Genomic DNA, 25,586 nt, shown 5'->3' on the forward strand with positions numbered 1-25,586 from the left:
TAGGAAGGACAGGATCTGCAGTCATAAATTCATGAGTCCATATTTTAAAAAAAAAAGTCACTGGAAACATGGATGAACCTTGAAGATTTTATGTGGAGTGAAATAAGCCAGTCACAAAAGGACAGACATTCTATTATTTGTCTTATGAGGAATATGAGTTGTCAGATTCATAGAGACAGAAAGTAGAATGGTGGCTGCCAGAGGCTGTGGGGAGGGGAAAGTAGAGTTACTATTTAATGGGGACAGAGGTACAGCTGGGTAAGACAGAAGCGTTCTGGAGATGGATGGTGGTGGCGGCTGTACAACACTGAATGTACTTAATGCCACGGAACTGCACACTTGAAAAATATACGTTTTATGTCGCATATATTTTACCACATATTGTTTTTCAATCACTGAAGAAGCCAATATGGAAAATGAACTGAATGTTAAAGTAAAAGACAAAACCCCTTTTATTTTACATCAAGAGAGAAGTACCTAGCTCCAAGCTCGAGGTCTAGGTTGAGGATGATCATTATGAGCCCTACTAAAGGACAACCACACAGTTTTAAGAACGCTGTCACACAGGTCACCTTGTAGCTCTCCGTCACTCGATGCCTAACTCTTCCAGACATCCCAGTACTGAGGAAGGGTCTCCTCTTTCCAGCTCTGCCCAACCTTATTCATAATAGACAAATGAAAAGTCCCAGAAACCTGTTCTGTTTGGGAAAGTTTTCTTTTGTTCTAGGCTTCGGTGGTTAATATGCTTGACGAATTTCAGAGTTTCCCTATCTCTGTAGACCAAGGCCAAAGAATTGTTTTCTGGATTCACTGTTAGCAGCTGAAATAGGCAAATACAGTGATACATCAGAACACGGAGATTATATTCTCACCTCTTTTCTTAAACAGACGGTTCCATATCAAATACTCAGCCTCCGGCGATAGAGGATCCTTTAAAGTATCCTTTACTAGGAGGAGCTATTGATCTTGCTGTCCAGACATTTTCCAATAGGCCCCACTCCAGTACATACCCAGAAAAGTTTTACCTAATGCATTTATTTCTTACTACATTGAAAGATTCATGGGAATGCACCATCTGACTCTTAATTTATTTGGAATTTCTTTTAGCTGGGTAGAATGCTTAGTGATTATCCTTTAGCCTCTTTATTCCATGCTGAATACTTTCTACTAGAAATTAGAACCACTGCCAGCCAGACCATTGTGGATTTATCGGCTAAAGACACTGGCAGAAGGTCGTAAAAGTTGCGTCTCTGAAGAATGAAAGTGTCTTCAAGAACTGAAAAAGGATGGTTTGCTATCAGAAGCAACTTACCTCTTCATCTTCTCCTTTGGCAATGTAGGAGGTAAAGCCACCATACTCTGGCTCCCAGCCTTATGAAGGGAAAACAAAGAGCATTCAGAAAGCTCTCACTGCAAGAGTTACATTGATCTGTTTGAATCATTGTTTGATTCATTGATCTGTTTGAATCATTGATCCCATGCTGCTTAAAACGGGGATCTGGGAGTTCAGTAGAACGAACCAACTCTGACTTATGAGCCTGAATTTACCATTCAACCAACACTGAATAAGAACTGAAAACTAAGAACTAAATATAAAATACACCTAGAAGGACAATTACATAAAAGCTCTGGGGGGTTCATTAGATGAAAATTACGATTTAGTTCATCTCCTATACCTTGGTCACAGATACAAATAGTACTTTGAGTTGGGAGATGACTGAAATTCATGACCCCTAAGATCCCTTCCAGCAGAGCTCCTGTGATCTGAGATCCTGGCCAAGGCGAATTACTTGTGATCTTGGCTCAGTTAGGAGAGGGTCACTCAGGAGGGACTGTCCCTCTTACCTTCACAGCCACAGTAGAGAAGTAAGTCCAGGGCAAATTCAGTCTTGCTGTTGTCATGGATTAAGGTGTAGTGACCAGTCTTCCAATGCCTCAGTTCCCCCTGGCATGTGGGAACACTTGATTCTAAGAAAAAAAAACAACAGAAGGCCAGAAAAAAATAACGTTGATACCACTGTAGATTGCAAAAGAATGATAATTAGGAGTAGTTATAGCACTAAAGAGAAACTATTTCCATAAACCTTCAGCTGACCTATTGCTCCATTATATTATTAAATATATAAGCCTTATAATGAAAAAAAGTTGACTTTCTATTTCTCTTTACCATGATTTTCAGATGGAGTATATATTTAGCTGCCAGAAATTTTCTCTAAAATAACATGAATATTATTGTTAAATAAACTTTACTTTTTAGAGCAGTTTACAGAAAAATTAAATTTCCCAGAAAGTACAGTTCCTCTACTCCTGCCACACACAACCCCTGCCCCTCCCCATCAGTTTCCTCTATTATTAACATCTTGCCTTAGTGTGATTTACTTGTTACAACTGACCAATATTGATGCATTATTAACTGAAGTCCACAGTTTACATTAGGGTTCGCTCTTGGTGTTGTACATTCTACTCGTTTAATGTCATGTGTCCATTCCATCTTGTTTGTAGATGATTAAACGTCCTCTGCTTTTAATAATTTCCTTCTACCTATTTGTCCAAATTCAAGCAAGTTTTTCTTAGGCTGATATTGGTTCTTAGCAGAAAGAAGCCACTCACCTTCCTCTTCTTTATGTTCTTGTGTTTTAAAGTAGGTTTAGGTAAAGCCAGTCGTATTTCTCTCCACCATTTGTACTACTGTTAGCCTAATAAAATGTACTAGCTGTTCTTCCTACCTGGAATGCTGTCCTAGCAGATCCTTCTTGTCATTCAGATCTGAGCTTGGATGACAGCTCCTCAGACAGGCTGGTCCAGATTGCCCATTCACCTAAGAGGCCACCCAGTCATTCCTCAGCACATAACCCTATTCAGATTTCCTGCAGAGCACCTATCCTTATTTGATGTTTTCTTGTTCGTGTATCATTTAATCTCTGTCCTCTCCTAAATAGACTATAAGCCAGGGAGAGCAGAGACCTTGTCTGTCTTCTTCTCCAGCTCCAGAAATAGGGCCTAGCATATAGTAGGTGCTTAAGAAATGTTTGTTGAATGAATAAATGACTGAATCGTGAATACCTAATAGTAAAAGAAGGACAGAACATAACAGCAGCTTACCTTTCTTTGCATCGTTTTCCTCTGGCTCTGGGTCCATCTGTTCATTGCTCTGCTGACTGCTCTTGCTGATGGCCACCTGCCTGCTCTCTGGTTCAGAACTGCGGCTAGGCCCTTCTTCAGTGTTCTCAGCAGCAGAGGCTGCTTCTCCCTCTTTTTTGTCCTCAAGCTCACCTTCTTCTGAAGGGGCCAAGAAGTGAAGTTTCAGGCCTGTGAAGTTGGAGAGCAGCAAGAACATTGCCTCGGAGCGAAATAATGCCATGCAGTCCTTCAAGATGTCGGGAAGTTTGCTCTCCTCAGCCTTCTCGTAAAACCTGGAAAGCAGCGATGCCAAGGTGTTCATCAAAGCCACAGATGTAATATTACTCATGGAATGAAAGCTGATCATTAGCTTTGTATCTCTCTCCCAAAACCTTGCATAGCTTACTAACGTCCAAGTTTTTACAATAATGAGGTTTTGTTAGGGCCTGCTACTGGATGTTCCTGGGAACAAACATCATTAGGGCAAATGCCCTATTATTGGAGGTGAGCCTTGCAGACAAACAGGCAGGTGTTGAATGCAGAAGCAAATGTCTTGGATGATGGGTTCTACCTTTTGTTAGGGGGACCTCGGTTGCTCCATTCCACATCTCCTTTCTCCAAAGCCTCACACACCTCTGCAAATTTCTCAGGCTGGAAAAGGAGCAAATGAAGCAGCAGTTAGCAGATCTCCCTATGATCCCACACTGGTCTTGCAGGTACAGTAGCTCTGCGGAATCATGCTGGCTGATTTCTAAAAGGGCCGGGTGACTCATCCCTTTCACACAACCTCCCCCAGTCCTGATATGCTGAAGCCAGAGCAAAGACTGGATAAATCGTCAGCATGCTTTAGCCAAGTCACCTGAGTGTCAGTTTGGGCCATTTCCTTAAGTAGTTGTATGTCTTAGGTCAAATTGGTAAACCTCTCAAATTCCTGCATTTATTATAATGAAAATGTCTATATAATAACACAGATTCTTTAGGCCTCAGCTCATTCCCTTGATTTAATCAGCATTCTAAACTTAAAAAGTCCAGGGTAGTACAAGAAGCTGATTAATCTGTTAAAATATTCTCCATAAGAGCCTTTATAAGTACTTGTTTAATGCAGTTTCCCAAGGAGTATTCTACAAACAGTAATCCTATCAGTTGTAAAACAGGAAAGAGGAGCCCAAAGGATGGTTTACGTGAGCTGAATTAAATAGGGTTAAACAAGTTTATTTACTATTAGTACTTCTCAAATTCCTTAATATGCTATGTCAGCTATATAATTCAGAGACAGAGGTGGTATGTAGTGTCTCTCAACCTTTTTTTCAAGGAGGCACCAACTCTTGGGACTGATTCCATGGGACCCAGGGTCACCTGGGAAAAACCACACTCGCATACGTGATCTCATTTGGCCCTCACAACAACTCTTCAAGATGGGCAGGGCAAGTATCCCAGTTTAACTGATGATGAAATAAAAGTGAGACCTTAGTAATTTGCTCAGGTCGGTAAAACCACGGAGCTAAAACGTGAATATAAAGTCTTCTAGGGCTTCCGTGGTGGTGCAGTGGTTGGAAATCTGCCTGCCAATGCAGGGGACACGGGTTCAATCCCTGGTCCGGGAAGATCCCACATGCCACTGAGCAACTGAGCCCGTGCGCGCCACAGCTACTGAGCCTGCACTCTAGAGCCCACGAGCCACAACTACTGAGCCCATGCCCCTAGAGCCCGTGCTCCGCGACGAGAGGCCACCACGGTGAGAGGCCCATGTACTGCAGGGAAGAGTGGCCCTTGCTCTCTGCAGCTAGAGAAAAGTCCACGCACAGCAACAAAGACCCAACGCAGCCAAAAATTATTTAAAAAAAATAAAGTCTTCTAACTTCTAACCTGGTTCTCTCTCCACTATAATGTGCTACCTCATCATTCTCAAACATTTGTTACTGATTTGTTAATCAGCAGTCTTTCTGTTATTTAAAAGTAACTGGTAAGTACCATAGTCATCAAATGACTAGGATGGGAACTACACACCACTCATCCCCAATATAGAAGTGTGTGTGTGTGGGACTTCCCTGGTGGCACAGTGGTTAAGAATCCACCTGCCAATGCATGGGACACGGGTTCGAGCCCTGGTCCAGGAAGATCCCACATGCTGCGGAGCAACTAAGCCCGTGCACCACAACTACTGAGCCTGTGCTCTACAGCCTGCGTGTCTAGAGCCCATGCTCCACAAGAAGAGAATCCACCGCAATAAGATGCCCACGCACCACAACGAAGAGTAGTCCCCACTCACCGCAACTAGACAAAGCCCCCATACAGCGGTGAAGACCCAGTGCAGCCAAAAATAAATAATTTTTTAAAAAAAGTGCGTGATTAAGATTCTAGAGAACTGGGGAATACCCAAGGGACTCGACCCACTAACATACGACTGATACCAATGTTAGCCATTATCGTTTCTATACTTTATTTGAAGAAGAGGATGACGTAAACATGCTAACCAGGAACAAAACAAAAAGCAACAAAAGCTCTTAGTGATGCCTCTTCACCCGCCCAGGAAGCAAGGCTGCACGCCAAATGTGGTATATCGGACAGGATTTGCTGGCCTACCTTAAGGAACTCTTTTAGGAGAATTTCAGAGCTTTCTTCAAATTCTTCTTGAATTTGAACTTGGTACTCCATGTCGAGATAAGTAGGGTTGATCCAATCATACAAAATTTCATGCTACAAAGAAGCAGCAGATGCAAAGGGTGAGTTAATAATTCCTACTGCTTTTGTTCTGAATCATTTTACACTAGTAAAATATATGCAAATCTTCACTTTATAATATTCTCCTTGTTAAATAAAGTTCTGGAAAGCTCTGCCTTAGAAAGACACTATCAAAAGTGTATCTAAGAAGGGTGGAAAGGCAAGCTCAAAGCCTAGTTCTGTTAGCAGGATGAGCCACTTTTAAAACCAGAAAAGCAAATGATACGCCACAGCTTTTCTAAGACAAGAATCCCAGCAACAGGAATTTATCCTTACATCTTGTGGGACGTGAGGGCTCCGAGGTATGAGAGGTTCAAAGTAGGTGGGAGGCCTGGTCAGTAAAGGACCATGAAACCAGCCGCTGATGGACAAACGTGACTTTTCTTCAGACAGGACTTCAGAAACCTGAAAAGACAAGACCAGCAGCACGTCAGTGCAAAGACCAGCGGGGAAGATTACCAGCCAAGGCTCACTAATTTCAGGACCCTTCACACTAGGTGTGAAAACAACCTGGCCGGACAGTCCAACCGGAAGCTGTCACATTTAGAGAACGGGCGACTGAAAAGCATGCTCTTTGGCCCTCTATGTATTTGTGGTTCACAGTCTTTACCTGGTGAAAGGATACTGGAGACACTTCAAAGAAAACCAGTGTGTTCCACGAAGGGATAAGAGACTTGACAATCTGCTTCGGCTGAAAGTGTTCTGCGTGGGGAGAGAACACATCCGTAAATGTGCTTCATCGTCATTAACCACTTCCCGGCCGCCTCATTTCACCTTGACAATTTGCCAATTTCTAAGGGTAGCTAAATATCCCCTCCAGATCCCCATATGCCACCCGTTCCATCTGTTTCTCTTATATAGTTCTGCTAGGTGATATCTGTTCTTACTCCACCATCCTCTATTACTGATGAAGGCTGGAAAAGGTTCTGAACGTTTTCTGGAGTCGAGCTCTGGTGTTAGCCATTAAAAAAATAAAAAAGACCCTGACCTCCCATCAGAGGCACTGGTCCTGGCAGATTCATAGCCACGGGTGGCTGCACATGTTCTCTACCCTCCCACGGCCAGCATTCAGAAGCAGGGTCTGACTATTCCTCATCTTAACTCGGCTCTAACTTATCTCTGGAGTAATGATTATTTCAGGCACAACTCAGGAGAGGTGGCTGTCAGGGCTGGCAGTTATCCCCCTGCGGTCGCCACTGTAATGAAGAGCTTCCATCTCCTGAGGTGCACAGACAGAGCGCCTAAGGACCCGGAAGTGGCTGCTGGTGTTGAAGAGCACGCCTTTGTCTTACCGTCAACATTGTACAGGTCCAGGGTGCCCCCCAAGCTCCTGTCCCAGGGAGGAACCAGGTAAAGAATGAAGGCAATCCGGCGTCCTTCCAGCTCGTCGTCATGGCAGAGCAGGGCATCTGCAATAGTTCAGCGCACACTGTAATGTCCCTGTGCGGCAATGAGCAGCGGACATCTGACTGCGCTATCAGTCCACCTGCTATTCCTTCGTAACGTCAGCTCCTCCAGCTTTAAAATGACACTTATTTCTCCTCTCTTATAATTACAGAAATAAAACTGTCAATATAGAAAACTCTTAAAAATGCTGAAGAACATATATATATATAGACTCAGAGACAATCACTACTAAAATTTTTACATATATTCTTCCAGTATTTTTCAACATACATGTATTTGCTTTTTAAAAAACTGCATCCTACAGTGGTGGTTTTGTGGCTTTTTCTTTTATTACATGGCAAATGTCTTTTCTGTCATTTCTTTTAATGGCTGCATAGTTATTCTAGGACTGAGCAAGATAGGCATCCGGGCAAGGTGGGAGAGGGGAGGGGATGCTATGGGTGAAGTGAGGTCATTCCACATGGCGGGATTGTTTTAATAAACAAACATATTGAAAATAATGGAAGGCATTTCTCAGGGTTGAAGAATGGAATTGCAAATATGGAAAAGGAGAAATCTAGAATGAACCCTATGGTGTGGAAATGAAACCAGAGGAATCAATGTGACTTGTCTAGAGCACAGGAAATATAAGATAACCCTGGAAAATCTTGTTTTGCTAGGAAGTAAGATATAATAAGAATGATGAGTGAAAGTGAGTGAAACCCACGTAGGGGCCTTCTCGGTGACAGACCTCTTGGTGTTCCCTGCTTACTGCTGATTGGAAAAAGAGGCTATGGAAATAAGCTGTGACTTCCTAGGCCCTCCATGAGAAGCAAAGAGCAGGCCCCAGCAGCTAATGACTGAGGAATAAAGAATGCAGAAACAAAGATAGGGCAGGCAGACGAGAGTAGCCATAACTTAATAAGTCAGTCACAAGGACTCTCAGTTCTGCTTCAGTGGTAAAGGTAAGTCTGACACACATTCCTAAGCTGTTTCATAGAAACCAGACCCCCCACACCAGATAAGAAAAGCTGACCACAAGCATGTAGCCCCCAGACCGGCTGGAACCTGAAGATTGAGGATGCTGACCCCTGTGACCTCACCTTGTTACCTCACCATGCACCAGTCAGAGAACTGTGCACGAGCTGATCACACACCCTGTGACCCTCTCCCTTACCTTGCCTTTAAAAACCCTTCCCTAAAACCCATCAGGGAGCCTGGATCTTTTGGGCAGGAGCGGCCCGTTCTCCTTGTCTGGTGCCTTGGAATAAACTGTACTTTCCCTCACCACAACCTGGTTTCAGGAGACTGGCTTTGCTGTGCATTGTGAGCAAAGCGAGTTTGTTTCAGTTAACATGAGGACATTCTAAAAGGACACAGAAGTCAGCTTAAAGGGGCTCCTCTTGATCAAATCAGGGACAATATGAGCATCAACATAATGACAGTAACCATTACATCATAGTAATCCTTAAATTCACACTGACATAAACAAATGAGTAACTGGGGAGAGGGAAAGGTTTTTTTTTACAGTAGAATGACAACTAATAAAGAAATGATTTTATTAGGAAAGAAATCACCATTTGGCAACCTGCATAGTAATACTGTAATAAGAAATACCAGTGGGGGGACGAGGGGAAGATGGCGGAAGAGTAAGACGCAGAGATCACCTTCCTTCCCACAGATACACCAGAAATACATCTACACGTGGAACAACTCCTACAGAACACCTACTGAACGCTGGCAGAAGACCTCAGACCTCCCAAAAGGCAAGAAACTCCCCACATACCTGGGTAGGGCAAAAAAAAAAAACAAAACAGAGACAAAAGAATAGGGACAGGACCTGCACCAGTGGGAGGGAGCTGTGAAGGAGGAAAAGTTTCCACACACTAGGAAGCCCCTTCATGGGCGGAGACTGCGGGTGGCGGAGGGGGGAAGCTTCAGAGATGCGGAGGAGAGCACAGCAACAGGCGTGCGGAGGGCAAAGCGGAGAGATTCCCACACAGAGGATCGATGCTGACCAGCATTCACCAGGCCGAGAGGCTTGTCTGCTCACCCGCTGGGCGGGCGGGGGCTGGGAGCTGAGGCTCGGGCTTCGGTCAGATCCCAGGGAGAGGACTGGGGTTGGCAGCGTGAACACAGCCTAAAGGAGTTAGTGCACCACGGCTAGCCGGGAGGGAGTCCGGGGAAAAGTCTGGACCTGACGAAAAGGCAAGAGACTTTTTCTTCCTTCTTTGTTTCCTGGTGCGCGAGGAGAGGGGATTGAGAGCGCTGCTTAAAGGAACTCCAGAGATGGGCGCGAGCCGCGGCTAAAAGCGTGGACCCCAGAGACGGGCGGGAGATGCTAAGGCTGCTGCTGCCGCCACCAAGGGGCCTGTGTGTGAGCACAGGTCACTATCCACACCCCTTTTCCGGGGAGCCTGTGCAGCCCGCCACTGCCAGGTTCCCGGGATCCAGGGACAACTTCCCCGGGAGAACGCACGGGGGGCCTAAGGCTGGTGCAACATCACGCCGGCCTCTGTCGCCGCAGGCTCGCCCCACACTCCGTGCCCCTCCCTACCCCCGACCTGACTGGGCCAGAACCCCCGAATCAGCGGGTCCTTTAACCCCGTCCTGTCTGGCCGAAGAACAGATGCTCTCAGGTGACCTACACGCAGAGGCGGGGCCAAATCCAAAGCTGAGCCTCGGGAGCCGAGAGAACAAAGAAGAGAAAGGGAAATCTCTCCCAGCCTCAGAAGCAGCGGATTAAAGCTCCACAATCAACTTGATGTACCCTGCATCGGTGGAATAGCTGAATAGACAACGAATCATCCCAAATTCAGGAGGTGGACTTTGAGAGCAAGATTTATGATTTTTTTCCCCTTTTTCTCTTTTTGTGAGTGTGTATCTCTATGCTTCTATATGAGAGTTTGTCTGTATAGCTTTGCTTCCACCATTTGTCCTGAGGTTCTGTCCATCCGTTTTTAAAAAAATTTTTTTCTTAATTATTTTTTAACTTAATAACTTTAATATATTTTACTTTATCTTTTTCTTTTTTCCTTCCTTCCCTCCTTCCTTCCTTCCTTCCTCCCACCGTCCCTCCCTCCCTCCCTTTCTTTCCTTCTTTTTCTTGCTTCCTTCCTTGCTTCCTTCCCTCCTTTCTTTCTTTTCTTCCTTCCTACCTTCCTTCCTTCCTTCTACTAATTCTTTCTCTCTACTTTTTCTCCCTTTTATTCTGAGCCGTGTGGATGAAAGGCTCTTGGTGCTGCAGCCAGGAGTCAGTGCTGTGCCTCTGAGGTGGGAGAGCCAACTTCAGGACACTGGTCCACAAGAGACCTCCCAGCTCCACATAATATAAAACGGCGAAAATCTCCCAGAGATCTCCATTTCAACACCAGCACCCAGCTTCACTCAACAACCAGCAAGCTACAGTGCTGGACACCCTATGCCAAACAACTAGCAAAACAGGACCACAACCCCACCCATTAGCAGAAAGGCTGCCTAAAATCATAAAAAGTCTACAGAGACCCCAAAACACACCACCAGACGTGGACCTGCCCACCAGAAAGACAAGATCCAGCCTCATCCACCAGAACACAGGCACTAGTCCCCTCCACCAGCAAGCCTACACAACCCACTGAACCAACCTTAGCCACTGGGGACAGACACCAAAAAACAACAGGAACTACGAACCTGCAGCCTGCAAAAAGGAGACCCCAAACAAGTAAGATAAGCAAAATGAGAAGACAGAAAAACACACCGCAGATGAAGAAGCAAGATAAAAACCCACCAGACCTAACAAATGAAGAGGAAATAGGCAGTCTACCTGAAAAAGAATTCAGAATAATGATAGTAAAGATGATCCAAAATCTTGGAAATAGAATAGACAAATGCAAGAAACACTTAACAAGGACCTAAAAGAACTAAAGATGAAACAAACAATGATGAACAACACAATAAATGAAATGAAAAATACTATAGATGGGATCAATAGCAGAGTAACTGAGGAAGAAGAACGGATAAGTGACCTGGAAGATAAAATAGTGGAAATAACTACTGCAGAGCAGAATAAAGAAAAAAGAACGAAAAGAACTGAGGACAGTCTCAGAGACCTCTGGGACAATATTAAACGCACCAACATTCGAATTATAGGGGTTCCAGAAGAAGAAGAGAAAAAGAAAGGGACTGAGAAAATATTTGAAGAGATTATAATTGAAAACTTCCCTAATATGGGAAAGGAAATAGTTAATCAAGTCCAGGAAGCACAGAGAGTCCCATACAGGATAAATCCAAGGAGAAACATGCCAAGACACATATTAATCAAACTGTCAAAAATTAAATACAAAGAAAGCATATTAAAAGCAGCAAGGGAAAACCAACAAATAACACACAAGGGAATTCCCATAAGGTTAACAGCTGATCTCTCAGCAGAAACTCTGCAAGCCAGAAGGGAGTGGCAGGACATACTGAAAGTGATGAAAGGGAAAAACCTGCAACCAAGATTACTCTACCCAGCAAGGATCTCATTCAGATTTGATGGAGAAATTAAAACCTTTACAGACAAGCAAAAGCTGAGAGAGTTCAGCAGCAACAAACCAGCTTTAAAACAAATGCTAAAGGAACTTCTCTAGGCAAGAAACACGAGAGAAGGAAAAGACCTACAGTAACGAACCCAAAACAATTTAGAAAATGGGAATAGGAACATACATATCGATAATTACCTTAAATGTAAATGGACTAAATGCTCCCACCAAAAGACACAGATTGGCTGAATGGATACAAAAACAAGACCCATATATATGCTGTCTACAAGAGACCCACTTCAGACCTAGAGACACATACAGACTGAAAGTAAGGGGATGGGAAAAGATATTCCATGCAAATGGAAACCAAAAGAAAGCTGGAGTAGCAATTCTCATCAGACAAAATAGACTTTAAAATAAAGACTATTAGAAGAGACAAAGAAGGACACTACATAATGATCAAGGGATCGATCCAAGAAGAAGATACAACAATCGTAAATATTAATGCAACCAAAATAGAAGCACCTCAATACATAAGGCAAATACTAACAGCCATAAAAGGGGAAATCGACAGTAACACATTCATAGTAGGGGACTTTAACACCCCACTTTCACCAATGGACCGATCATCCAAAATGAAAATAAATAAGGAAACACAAGCTTTAAATGATACATTAAACAACATGGACTTAATTGATATTTATAGGACACTCCATCCAAAAATAACAGAATACACATTTTTCTCAAGTGCTCATGGAACATTCTCCAGGATAGATCATATCTTGGGTCACAAATCAAGCCTTAGTAAATTTAAGAAAATTGAAATTGTATCAAGTATCTTTTCTGACAACAATGCCATGAGACTAGATATCAATTACAGGAAAAGATCGTAAAAAATACAAACACATGGAGGCTAAACAATACACTACTTAATAACGAAGTCATCACTGAAGAAATCAAACAGGAAATAAAAAAATACCTAGAAACAAATGACAATGGAGACACAACGACCCAAAACCAATGGGATGCAGCAAAAACAGTTCTAAGAGGGAAGTTTATAGCACTACAAGCCCACCTTAAGAAACAGGAAACATCTCGAATAAACAACCTAATCTTGCACCTAAAGCGATTAGAGAAAGAAGAACAAAAAAAAACCCAAAGTTAGCAGAAGGAAAGAAATCATAAAAATCAGATCAGAAATAAATGAAAAAGAAATGAAGGAAACAATAGCAAAGATCAATAAAACTAAAAGCTAGTTCTTTGAGAATATAAACAAAATTGATAAACCATTAGCCAGACTCATCAAGAAAGGAAGGGAGAAGACTCAAATCAATAGAATTAGAAATGAAAAAGGAGAACTAACAACTGACACTGCAGAAATACAAAAGATAATGAGAGATTACTACAAGCAACTCTATGCCAATAAAATGGACAACCTGGAAGAAATGGACAAATTCTTAGAAATGCACAACCTGCCAAGACTGAATCAGGAAGAAATAGAAAATATGAACAGACAAATCACAAGCACTGAAATTGAAACTGTGATTAAAAATCTTCCAACAAACAAAAACCCAGGACCAGATGGCTTCACAGGCAAATTCTATCAAACATTTAGAGAAGAGATAACACCTTTTCTTCTCAATCTCTTCCAAACTATAGCAGAGGGAGGAACACTCCCAAATTCATTCTACGAGGCCACCATCACCTTGATACCAAAACCAGACAAGGATGTCACAAAGAAAGAAAATTACAAGCCAATATCATTGATGAACATAGATGCAAAAATCCTCAACAAAATACTAGCAAACAGAATCCAACAGCACATTAAATGGATCATACACCATGATCAAGTGGGGTTTATTCCAGGAATGCAAGGAATCTTCAATATACACAAATCAATCAATATGATAAACCAAATTAACAAATTGAAAGAGAAAAACCATATGATCATCTCAATAGATGCAGAGAAAGCTTTTGGCAAAATTCAACACCCATTTATGATAAAAACCCTGCAGAAAGTAGGCATAGAGGGAACTTTCCTCAACATAATAAAGGCCATATATGACGAACCCACATCATCCTCAATGGTGAAAAACTGGAAGCATTTCCACTAAGATCAGGAACAACACAAGGTTGCCCACTCTCACCACTCTTATTCAACATAGTTTTTGAAGTTTTCGCCATAGCAATCAGATAAGAAAAAGAAATGAAAGGAATCCAAATTGAAAAAGAAGTAAAGCTGTCACTGTTGGCAGATGACATGATACTATACATTGAGAATCGTAAAGATGCTACCAGAAACTACTAGAGCTAATCAATGAATTTGATAAATTTACAGAATACAAAATTAATGCACAAAAATGTCTTGCATTCCTATACACTAATGATGAAAAATCTGAAAGTGAAATCAAGAAAACACTCCCATTTACCACTGCGACCAAAAGAATAAAATATCTAGGAATACACCTACCTAAGGAGACAAAAGACCTGTATGCAGAAAATTATAAGACACTGATGAAAGAAATTAAAGATGATACAAATAGATGGAGAGATATACCATGTTCCTGGAGTGGAAGAATCAACATTGTGAAAATGACTCTACTACACAAAGCAATCTACAGATTCAATGCAATCCCTATCAAACTACCACTGACATTCTTCACAGAACTAGAACGAAAAATTTCACAATTTCTATGCAAACACAAAAGACCCCGAATAGCCAAAGCAATCTTGAGAACGAAAAACAGAGCTGGAGGAATCACGCTCCCTGACTTCAGACTATACTACAAAGGTACAGTAATCAAGAAAGTATGGTACTGGCACAAAAACAGAAAGACAGATCAATGGAACGGGATAGAAAGCCCAGAGATAAACCCACGCACCTATGGTCACCTTATCTTTGATAAAGGAGGCAGGAATGTACAGTGGAGAGAGGACAGCCTCTTCAGTAAGTGGTGCTGGGAAAACTGGACAGCTACATGTAAAACTATGAGATTACATCACTCCCTAACACCATACACAAAAATAAGCTCAAAATCGATTAAGGACCTAAATGTAAGGCCAGAAACTATCAAACCCTTAGAGGAAAACATAGGCAGAACACTCTGTGACATAAATCACAGCAAGATCCTTTTTGACCCACCTCCTAGAGAAATGGAAATAAAAACAGAAATAAAGAAAGGGGACATAATCAAACTTCAAAGATTTCGCACAGCAAAGGAAACCATAAACAAGACCAAAAGACAACCCTCAGAATGGGAGAGAATAGTTGCAAATGAAGCAACTGACAAAGGAATAATTTCGAAAATTTACATGCAGCTCATGCAACTCAGTAACAAAAAAACAAACAACCCAATCCACAAATGGGCAGAAGACCTAAACAGACATTTCTCCAAAGAAGATATACAGACTGCCAACAAACACATGAAAGAATGCTCAACAGCATTAATCATTAGAGAAATGCAAATCAAAACTACAATGAGATATCATCTCACACCAGTCAGAACGGCCATCACGAAAAAATCTAGAAACAATAAATGCGGGAGAGGGTGTGGAAAAAAAGGGAACACTCCTGCACTGCTGGTGGGAATGTTAATAGGTACAGCCACTATGGGGAACCGTATGGAGGTTCCTTAAAAAACTACAAATAGAACTACCAAATGACCCAGCAATCCCACTACTGGGCATATACCCTGAGAACACCATAATTCAAAAAGAGTCATGTACCAAAATGTTCACTGCAGCTCTATTTACAATCGCCCGGAGATGGGAACAACCTAAGTGCCCATCATTAGATGACTGGATAAAGAAGATGTGCCACATATATACAATGGAATATTACTCAGCCATTAAAAGAAAGGAAATTGAGCTACTTGTAATGAGGTGGATAGACCCAGAGTGTGTCATACAGAGTGAAGGAAGTCAGAAAGAGAGACAAATACCGCATGCTAACACATATATATGGAATTTGAGAAAAAAAAAAGTCACGAAGAACCTAGGGGTAAGACAGGAATAAAGACACAGACCTACTGGAGAACGGACTTGAGGATACGGGGAGGGGGAAGGGTGAGCTGTGACAAAGCGACAGAGAGGCATGGACATATATACACTACCGAACGTAAGGTAGATAGCTAGTGGGAAGCAGCCGCATAGCACAGGGATATCAGCTCGGTGCTTTGTGACCGCCTGGAGGGGTGGGATAGAGAGGGTGGGAGGGAGGGAGACGCAAGAGGGAAGAGATATGGGAATATATGTATATGTATAACTGATTCACTTTGTTATAAAGCAGAAACTAACACACCATTGTAAAGCAATTATACCCCAATAAAGATGTTATAAAAAACAATTAAAGTATGTTTTTTTACATGTAACATCAAAGAAGGGAAGAAAATTTAGGGTAGTGAATTTATGGTATTAAATATAGTAGAAATTGTCTACAGCAATATAAGACTGTGAACCTGTATTTGACAAATAAATGCAATAATGAGATAACGTTTAAAAAAATTAATGCACAGAAATCTCTTGCATTCCTATACACTAATGATGAAAAATCTGAAAGTGAAATCAAGAAAACACTCCCACATACCACTGCGACCAAAAGAATAAGATATCCAGGGATAGAGCTACCAAAGGAGACAAAAGACCTGTATGGAGAAAATTATAAGACACTGATGAAAGAAATTAAAGATGATACAAATAGATGGAGAGATATACCATGTTCCTGGATTGGAAGAATCAACATTGTGAAAATGACTCTACTACCCAAAGCGGTCCATAGATTCAATGCAATCCCTATCAAACTACCACTGGCATTCTTCACAGAACTAGAACAAAAAATTTCACAATTTCTATGCAAACACAAAAGACCCCGAATAGCCAAAGCAATCTTCAGAATGAAAAACGGAGCTGGAGGAATCACGCTCCCTGACTTCAGACTATACTATAAAGCTACAGTAGTCAAGACAGTCTGGTACTGGCACAAAAACAGACAGACAGATCAATGGAACAGGATAGAAAGCCCAGAGATAAACCCACGCACATATGGTCACCTTATCTTTGATAAAGGAGGCAGGAATGTACAGTGGAGAGAGGACAGCCTCTTCAATAAGTGGTGCTGGGAAAACTGGACAGCTACATGTAAAACTATGAGATTACATCACTCCCTAACACCATACACGAAAATAAGCTCAAAATCGATTAAGGACCTAAATGTAAGGCCAGAAACTATCAACATCTTAGAGGAAAACATAGGCAGAACACTCTGTGACATAAATCACAGCAAGATCCTTTTTGACCCACCTCCTAGAGAAATGGAAATAAAAACAGGAATAAACAAATGGGACCTAATGAAACTTCAAAGCTTTCGCACACCAAAGGAAACCATAAACAAGACCAAAAGACAGCCCTCAGAATGGGAGAGAATATTTGCAAATGAAGCAACTGACAAAGGAATAATTTCCAAAATTTACAAGCAGCTCATGCAGCTCACTGACAAAAAAACAAACAACCCAATCCACAAATGGGCAGAAGACCTAAACAGACGTTTCTCCAAAGAAGATATACAGACTGTCAACAAACACATGAAAGAATGCTCAACATCATTAATCATTAGAGAAATGCAAATCAAAACTACAATGAGATATCACCTCACACCAGTCAGAATGGCCATCATCAAAAACTCTAGAAACAATAAATGCGGGAGAGGGTGTGGAGAAAAGGGAACACTCCTGCACTGCTGGTGGGAATGTGAATTGGTACAGCCACTATGGAGAACAGTATGGAGGTTCCTTTAAAAAACTACAAATAGAACTACCATATGACCCAGCAATCCCATTACTGGGCATATACCCTGAGAACACCATAATTCAAAAAGAGTCATGTACCAAAATGTTCACTGCAGCTCTCTTTACAATCGCCTGGACATGGAAACAACCTAAGTGTCCATCATCGGATGAATGGATAAAGAAGATGTGCCACATATATACAATGGAATATTACTCAGCCATAAAAAAGAAACGAAATTAAGCTATTTGTAATGTGGTGGATAGACCTAGAGTCTGTCATACAGAGTGAAGGAAGTCAGAAAGAGAACGAGAAATACCGTATGCTAACACATATGGAAGTTAAGAAAAAAAAATGTCATGAAGAACCTAGGGGTAAGACAGGAATAAAGACACAGACCTACTGGAGAACGGACTTGAGGATATGGGGACGGGGAAGGGTGAGCTGTGACAAGGCGACAGAGAGGCATGGACATATATACACTACCGAACGTAAGGTAGATAGCGAGCGGGAAGCAGCCGCATAGCACAGGGATATCAGCTCGGTGGTTTGTGACCGCCTGGAGGGGTGGGATAGGGAGGGTGGGAGGGAGGGAGACGCAAGAGGGAAGAGATATGGGAACATATGTATATGTATAACTGATTCACTTTGTTATAAAGCAGAAACTAACACACCATTGTAAAGCAATTATACCCCAATAAAGATGTTACAAAAAGAAATTAAAGTATGTTTTTTTACATGTAACATCAATGAAGAAGGAGAGAAAATTTAGGGTAGTGAATTTATGATATGAAACTTAGTAGAAACAGTTTACAGGAATATACGACTGTGAACTTGTATTTGACAAATAAATGCAATAATGAGATAACTTTAAAAAAAATTAATGCAGAGAAATCTCTTGCATTCCTATACACCAATGATGAAAAATCTGAAAGTGAAATCAAGAAAACACTCCCATTTACCACTGCGACAAAAAGAATAAAATATCTACGGATAAACCTACCTAAGGAGACAAAAGACCTGTATGCAGAAAATTATAAGACACTGATGAAAGAAATTAAAGATGATACAAATAGATGGAGAGATATATACCATGTTCCTGGAGTGGAAGAATCAACATTGTGAAAATGACTCTACTACCCAAAGCGGTCTACAGATTGAATGCAATCCCTATCAAACTACCACTGGCATTCTTCACAGAACTAGAACGAAAAATTTCACAATTTCTATGCAAACACAAAAGACCCCGAATAGCCAAAGCAATCTTGAGAACGAAAAACGGAGCTGGAGGAATCACGCTCCCTGACTTCAGACTATACTACAAAGGTACAGTAATCAAGAAAGTATGGTACTGGCACAAAAACAGAAAGACAGATCAATGGAACGGGATAGAAAGCCCAGAGATAAACCCACGCACCTATGGTCACCTTATCTTTGATAAAGGAGGCAGGAATGTACAGTGGAGAGAGGACAGCCTCTTCAGTAAGTGGTGCTGGGAAAACTGGACAGCTACATGTAAAACTATGAGATTACATCACTCCCTAACACCATACACAAAAATAAGCTCAAAATCGATTAAGGACCTAAATGTAAGGCCAGAAACTATCAAACCCTTAGAGGAAAACATAGGCAGAACACTCTGTGACATAAATCACAGCAAGATCCTTTGTGACCCACCTCCTAGAGAAATGGAAATAAAAACAGAAATAAAGAAAGGGGACATAATAAAACTTCAAAGATTTCGCACAGCAAAGGAAACCATAAACAAGACCAAAAGACAACCCTCAGAATGGGAGAGAATAGTTGCAAATGAAGCAACTGACAAAGGAATAATTTCGAAAATTTACATGCAGCTCATGCAACTCAGTAACAAAAAAACAAACAACCCAATCCACAAATGGGCAGAAGACCTAAACAGACATTTCTCCAAAGAAGATATACAGACTGCCAACAAACACATGAAAGAATGCTCAACAGCATTAATCATTAGAGAAATGCAAATCAAAACTACAATGAGATATCATCTCACACCAGTCAGAACGGCCATCACGAAAAAATCTAGAAACAATAAATACGGGAGAGGGTGTGGAAAAAAAGGGAACACTCCTGCACTGCTGGTGGGAATGTTAATAGGTACAGCCACTATGGGGAACCGTATGGAGGTTCCTTAAAAAACTACAAATAGAACTACCAAATGACCCAGCAATCCCACTACTGGGCATATACCCTGAGAACACCATAATTCAAAAAGAGTCATGTACCAAAATGTTCACTGCAGCTCTATTTACAATCGCCCGGACATGGAAACAACCTAAGTGCCCATCATTAGATGACTGGATAAAGAAGATGTGCCCCATATATACAATGGAATATTACTCAGCCATTAAAAGAAAGGAAATTGAGCTACTTGTAATGAGGTGGATAGACCCAGAGTGTGTCATACAGAGTGAAGGAAGTCAGAAAGAGAAAGACAAATACCGCATGCTAACACATATACATGGAATTTGAGAAAAAAAAAAGTCACGAAGAACCTAGGGGTAAGACAGGAATAAAGACACAGACCTACTGGAGAACGGACTTGAGGATACGGGGAGGGGGAAGGGTGAGCTGTGACAAAGCGACAGAGAGGCATGGACATATATACACTACCGAAGGTAAGGTAGATAGCTAGTGGGAAGCAGCCGCATAGCACAGGGATATCAGCTCGGTGCTTTGTGACCGCCTGGAGGGGTGGGATAGAGAGGGTGGGAGGGAGGGAGACGCAAGAGGGAAGAGATATGGGAACATATGTATATGTATAACTGATTCACTTTGTTATAAAGCAGAAACTAACACACCATTGTAAAGCAATTATACCCCAATAAAGATGTTATAAAAAACAATTAAAGTATGTTTTTTTACATGTAACATCAAAGAAGGGAAGAAAATTTAGGGTAGTGAATTTATGGTATTAAATATAGTAGAAATTGTCTACAGGAATATAAGACTGTGAACTTGTATTTGACAAATAAATGCAATAATGAGATAACGTTTAAAAAAATTAATGCACAGAAATCTCTTGCATTCCTATACACTAATGATGAAAAATCTGAAAGTGAAATCAAGAAAACACTCCCACATACCACTGCGACCAAAAGAATAAAATATCCAGGGATAGAGCTACCAAAGGAGACAAAAGACCTGTATGCAGAAAATTATAAGACACTGATGAAAGAAATTAAAGATGATACAAATAGATGGAGAGATATACCATGTTCCTGGAGTGGAAGAATCAACATTGTGAAAATGACTCTACTACCCAAAGCGGTCCATAGATTCAATGCAATCCCTATCAAACTACCACTGGCATTCTTCACAGAACTAGAACAAAAAATTTCACAATTTCTATGCAAACACAAAAGACCCCGAATAGCCAAAGCAATCTTCAGAATGAAAAATGGAGCTGGAGGAATCACGCTCCCTGACTTCAGACTATACTATAAAGCTACAGTAGTCAAGACAGTCTGGTACTGGCACAAAAACAGACAGACAGATCAATGGAACAGGATAGAAAGCCCAGAGATAAACCCACGCACATATGGTCACCTTATCTTTGATAAAGGAGGCAGGAATGTACAGTGGAGAGAGGACAGCCTCTTCAATAAGTGGTGCTGGGAAAACTGGACAGCTACATGTAAAACTATGAGATTACATCACTCCCTAACACCATACACGAAAATAAGCTCAAAATCGATTAAGGACCTAAATGTAAGGCCAGAAACTATCAACATCTTAGAGGAAAACATAGGCAGAACACTCTGTGACATAAATCACAGCAAGATCCTTTTTGACCCACCTCCTAGAGAAATGGAAATAAAAACAGGAATAAACAAATGGGACCTAATGAAACTTCAAAGCTTTCGCACACCAAAGGAAACCATAAACAAGACCAAAAGACAGCCCTCAGAATGGGAGAGAATATTTGCAAATGAAGCAACTGACAAAGGAATAATTTCCAAAATTTACAAGCAGCTCATGCAGCTCACTGACAAAAAAACAAACAACCCAATCCACAAATGGGCAGAAGACCTAAACAGACGTTTCTCCAAAGAAGATATACAGACTGTCAACAAACACATGAAAGAATGCTCAACATCATTAATCATTAGAGAAATGCAAATCAAAACTACAATGAGATATCACCTCACACCAGTCAGAATGGCCATCATCAAAAACTCTAGAAACAATAAATGCGGGAGAGGGTGTGGAGAAAAGGGAACACTCCTGCACTGCTGGTGGGAATGTGAATTGGTACAGCCACTATGGAGAACAGTATGGAGGTTCCTTTAAAAAACTACAAATAGAACTACCATATGACCCAGCAATCCCATTACTGGGCATATACCCTGAGAACACCATAATTCAAAAAGAGTCATGTACCAAAATGTTCACTGCAGCTCTCTTTACAATCGCCCGGACATGGAAACAACCTAAGTGTCCATCATCGGATGAATGGATAAAGAAGATGTGCCACATATATACAATGGAATATTACTCAGCCATAAAAAAGAAACGAAATTAAGCTATTTGTAATGTGGTGGATAGACCTAGAGTCTGTCATACAGAGTGAAGGAAGTCAGAAAGAGAACGACAAATACCGTATGCTAACACATATGGAAGTTAAGAAAAAAAAATGTCATGAAGAACCTAGGGGTAAGACAGGAATAAAGACACAGACCTACTGGAGAACGGACTTGAGGATATGGGGACGGGGAAGGGTGAGCTGTGACAAGGCGACAGAGAGGCATGGACACATATACACTACCAAACGTAAGGTAGATAGCTAGTGGGAAGCAGCCGCATAGCACAGGGATATCAGCTCGGTGATTTGTGACCGCCTGGAGGGGTGGGATAGGGAGGGTGGGAGGGAGGGAGATGCAAGGGGAAAGAGATATATGGACATATGTATATGTATAACTGATTCACTTTGTTATAAAGCAGAAACTAACACACCATTGTAAAGCAATTATACCCCAATAAAGATGTTACAAAAAAAAAGAAATATCAGTCAATGTTAAAAGAAGTGAATCAAAGTTTGATGAATAATGGAATATTTACATAATCTTAAAGTGCCTCCCCATAAAATACTTATTAAATAGAGGAAAAGAATGAGTTTACTGTGGAAAAACTTGATGTCAGCCACCACCTCATTTAGTTGATCAAAGTTAATGTCACTAGTAATATAACACACCATCTACCACTTGATAAGATGCTGTAAAAAGAACACATATCTGGGCTTCCCTGGTGGTGCAGTGGTTGAGAGTCTGCCTCACAATGCAGGGGACACTGGTTCGTGCCCCAGTCTGGGAAGATCCCTCATGCCTTGGAGCGGCTCGGCCCATGAGCTATGGCTGCTGAGCCTGCGCGTTCGGAGCCTGTGCTCAGCAATGGGAGAGGTCACAACAGTGAGAGGCCCGCATACCGCAAAAAGAAAAAAAAAAAAGAAAAGAACACATATCTAATCATGAGAAAGCAGCAGACAAACCCAAAATGAGGAAAGTTCTACAAAATAAGTCATCTGTAAATCTTCAGAAGCATCAAGATCATGAAGGTCAAAGAAAGACTGCGGAACTGTTCTAGACTGAAGGCACATGACAAGTAAATGCTATGTGCAACCCTGGACCAGATCCCTTTGCTATAAAGTACCAAATCATAGAATCTGAATGGAGCCTGCAGATTAGATGGGAATAATGTATAAATCATAGTTATTGATTTTGATGGCTTCTTACTGTCACATAGCAGAAGTGTCCTTGTTGTAGGAGTTACTGAAATACTCAGGGGTCACGGAGCATCCTAAGGGCAACCTACTGTCAGGTAAAATGGAAAAAACGTATTTAATGTACTGTGCTTGCCACTTGTCTGTCAGTTTGAAATTACTTCAAATTAAAAAAAAAAGTTTAAAAAAGGGCATATGATATGACTCTTCATGTGTCTAAGTTATTCTCAAAATGCTGTTACCAATTTGTACTTCCCTAGGACAATGTGGGAGAGTAAACCCAAAGCCGAATTTTATTTAGTAAAACAACACAAAACACTTTTCCTTCCAGATGAAAACCAAACATATTATCAAAAGGACATTTATATGCTCAGAAAGGTAACAAGGATGCACCCCAAACTATTGACAGTGGACACATCTGAAGAGAAAGAGGGACAAGGAGAAGGTGAAGGGGACTATTGTGGATTACACTGTATTATATTGTTTGATGTTTTTTCTTTAAAAATATATTCACTCATTACCTTCAAAAGAAAAAAAAGACATTGAGGGAAATATGTATTTCCTGGGAAGTTGAAGAGTAGTTTACACCATCACCTCTGAATTTCCTGATACCGTATGCAAAGTTGGTGTGTATGTGCATTATTGGCCTTTTTCTGAAAATACTGAAACCAAGCAGGACCCTGCAAGGCCTTCCTGGGCACAAAAGCCCCTCTGTGTCCCTTGTTTCTTGTTTATAGAAAAAAAGACTTCAGTGTCCCGGGCCTCCCCCAGGTTACAAAGAGCAGGCTCAAGCAGTTAATGATTAGGAAACGAGAGTCACAGGACTCCTAGTTCCTCCTGAAGGGAGAGAGGTAAGAATCTGATGCATATTTTTGAGTTGTTCTGCAGAAACTAAGAAACCCCCTCACCACCCAGGTGGAGGATGGCAATTATGTGCTGACCACAAGCACACAGACCCCAGACTTCTGGCTGGAACCAGAAGGTCAGTAATTGAGATTCCTGAAACATCATTCTGTTCCCTCACCACCAACCAATCAGAAGAAAGTTCACAAGCTGATCATGCATCCAAAAACCCTCTCCCCTGTCTTTAAAGACCCTTCCCTGAACTGGGGAGTTCACATTTTTTGAGCGTGAGCTGCCCATTCTCCTTGCTTGGCGTCCTTATTTTGCTACAAACACCGCTGTCAAGAGTTTGGCTTTGTGTGCCTCGGGCACACAAGCCCTTGCTTGGTTACAATATGTTCATAGTCCCAAAGAGAACCACTGCCTTACACCTTCCAATAAGATGGGCATTTCTATACATGAGCTGGGTCAGACTGTACTCATCAAGAAGATCCTCATACTATGCAGTGACACGAAGTCTAGGATTTTAGAACACTGACAACTGTCTTCCCATCATCATTTAGTTAAAGCCTTTAAATCTTAGTGACAGCAAGATTTTAATCTTTCTTACCTGAGAATTCATATTTAGCACAGGACATGTCAATGGTTGATTCCAGGTCAATCTTTGAAATGTCTGAAAGCCAAGCCCGGAAATGTTCAAACAGAATATTCCTAGAAATGTAAACAAAAGATAACTTGTTACACCATAATGTGGGCTCCACTTGGATCTATGCCACAACTATTTTTTCCTGGAGGTTTTGGTTTATTTAAGATCTATTCTTGAGAATGTTCCTCACTTTAAACTTGCAAAGTTTAGGAGTAACAGTCCCAGAGAAATAAATGTAAATCTCTCTACTGCAATATATTTTTGCTCTACTGTTTTCTTTTCTTTTCTTTTTTTTGGCTGCGCCATGTGGCATGCGGGATCTTGGTTCCCCAACCAGGGATCGAACCAGTGCCCCCTGCAGCAGAAGCGCAGAGTCCTAACCACTGGACCGCTAGGGAAGTCCCTCATCTTATTTTTCTTACTCTTAAATTTATAGTATTGCCTTATCATGACAGTGATCTGGCCTTTGTCATAGGAATACCAATGTTCCAGCCCGCAGTCACTGATTTGTAGAGCTGTTTTTCAGCACCAATACTAGCACTGTTGTTTAATGAACACTTGGGTGGGTGACACTGTTGTAGATTAAAATAATGGTGACTATTATGCTAATTGTGTAATAATAAACTCTTTCACAGAAGTTCTGATATTAACAGGATACCAAAAAAACAAAGATGGTTGAACATTTCCATTTACCAGCTAAAGTGGCTCTGTATAGAACTCTAACACAATTTAAAACTTACTCAGTTGGCAGTCAACTTTGAAATTATGTTAACTTTGATGAATTAACATTTTTATGTCAATTATATCTCAATAAAACTGGAAAAACATTTTTAAA

General features: G+C 41.2%; 1 protein-coding gene across 3 annotated transcripts in view; it reads right to left on the bottom strand.

Moving 5' to 3' along the window:
• Window positions 1-435: 435 nt before the first annotated feature.
• The window catches only part of OGFOD1 (2-oxoglutarate and iron dependent oxygenase domain containing 1), a 33,546-nt gene continuing 8,395 nt past the window's right edge, over window positions 436-25,586 (bottom strand). The window contains exons 4-13 of one of the 3 annotated variants that reach the window (XM_065898569.1): window positions 24,716-24,816; window positions 7,134-7,250; window positions 6,452-6,543; window positions 6,118-6,246; window positions 5,704-5,817; window positions 3,692-3,771; window positions 3,103-3,413; window positions 1,846-1,968; window positions 1,313-1,371; window positions 436-820 (exon numbers count right to left, since the gene is read on the bottom strand). In XM_065898569.1, the coding sequence (XP_065754641.1) occupies window positions 659-820; window positions 1,313-1,371; window positions 1,846-1,968; window positions 3,103-3,413; window positions 3,692-3,771; window positions 5,704-5,817; window positions 6,118-6,246; window positions 6,452-6,543; window positions 7,134-7,250; window positions 24,716-24,816 (1,288 nt within the window). In that variant the 3' untranslated portion in view covers window positions 436-658. The remainder of the gene's footprint in view (window positions 821-1,312; window positions 1,372-1,845; window positions 1,969-3,102; window positions 3,414-3,691; window positions 3,772-5,703; window positions 5,818-6,117; window positions 6,247-6,451; window positions 6,544-7,133; window positions 7,251-24,715; window positions 24,817-25,586) is intronic. The other 2 variants (XM_065898570.1, XM_065898571.1) reach the window with 2 other exon arrangements.

Source organism: Phocoena phocoena, chromosome 20 (assembly GCF_963924675.1).
Source record: "Phocoena phocoena chromosome 20, mPhoPho1.1, whole genome shotgun sequence".
Lineage (NCBI taxonomy): Eukaryota > Metazoa > Chordata > Mammalia > Artiodactyla > Phocoenidae > Phocoena > Phocoena phocoena.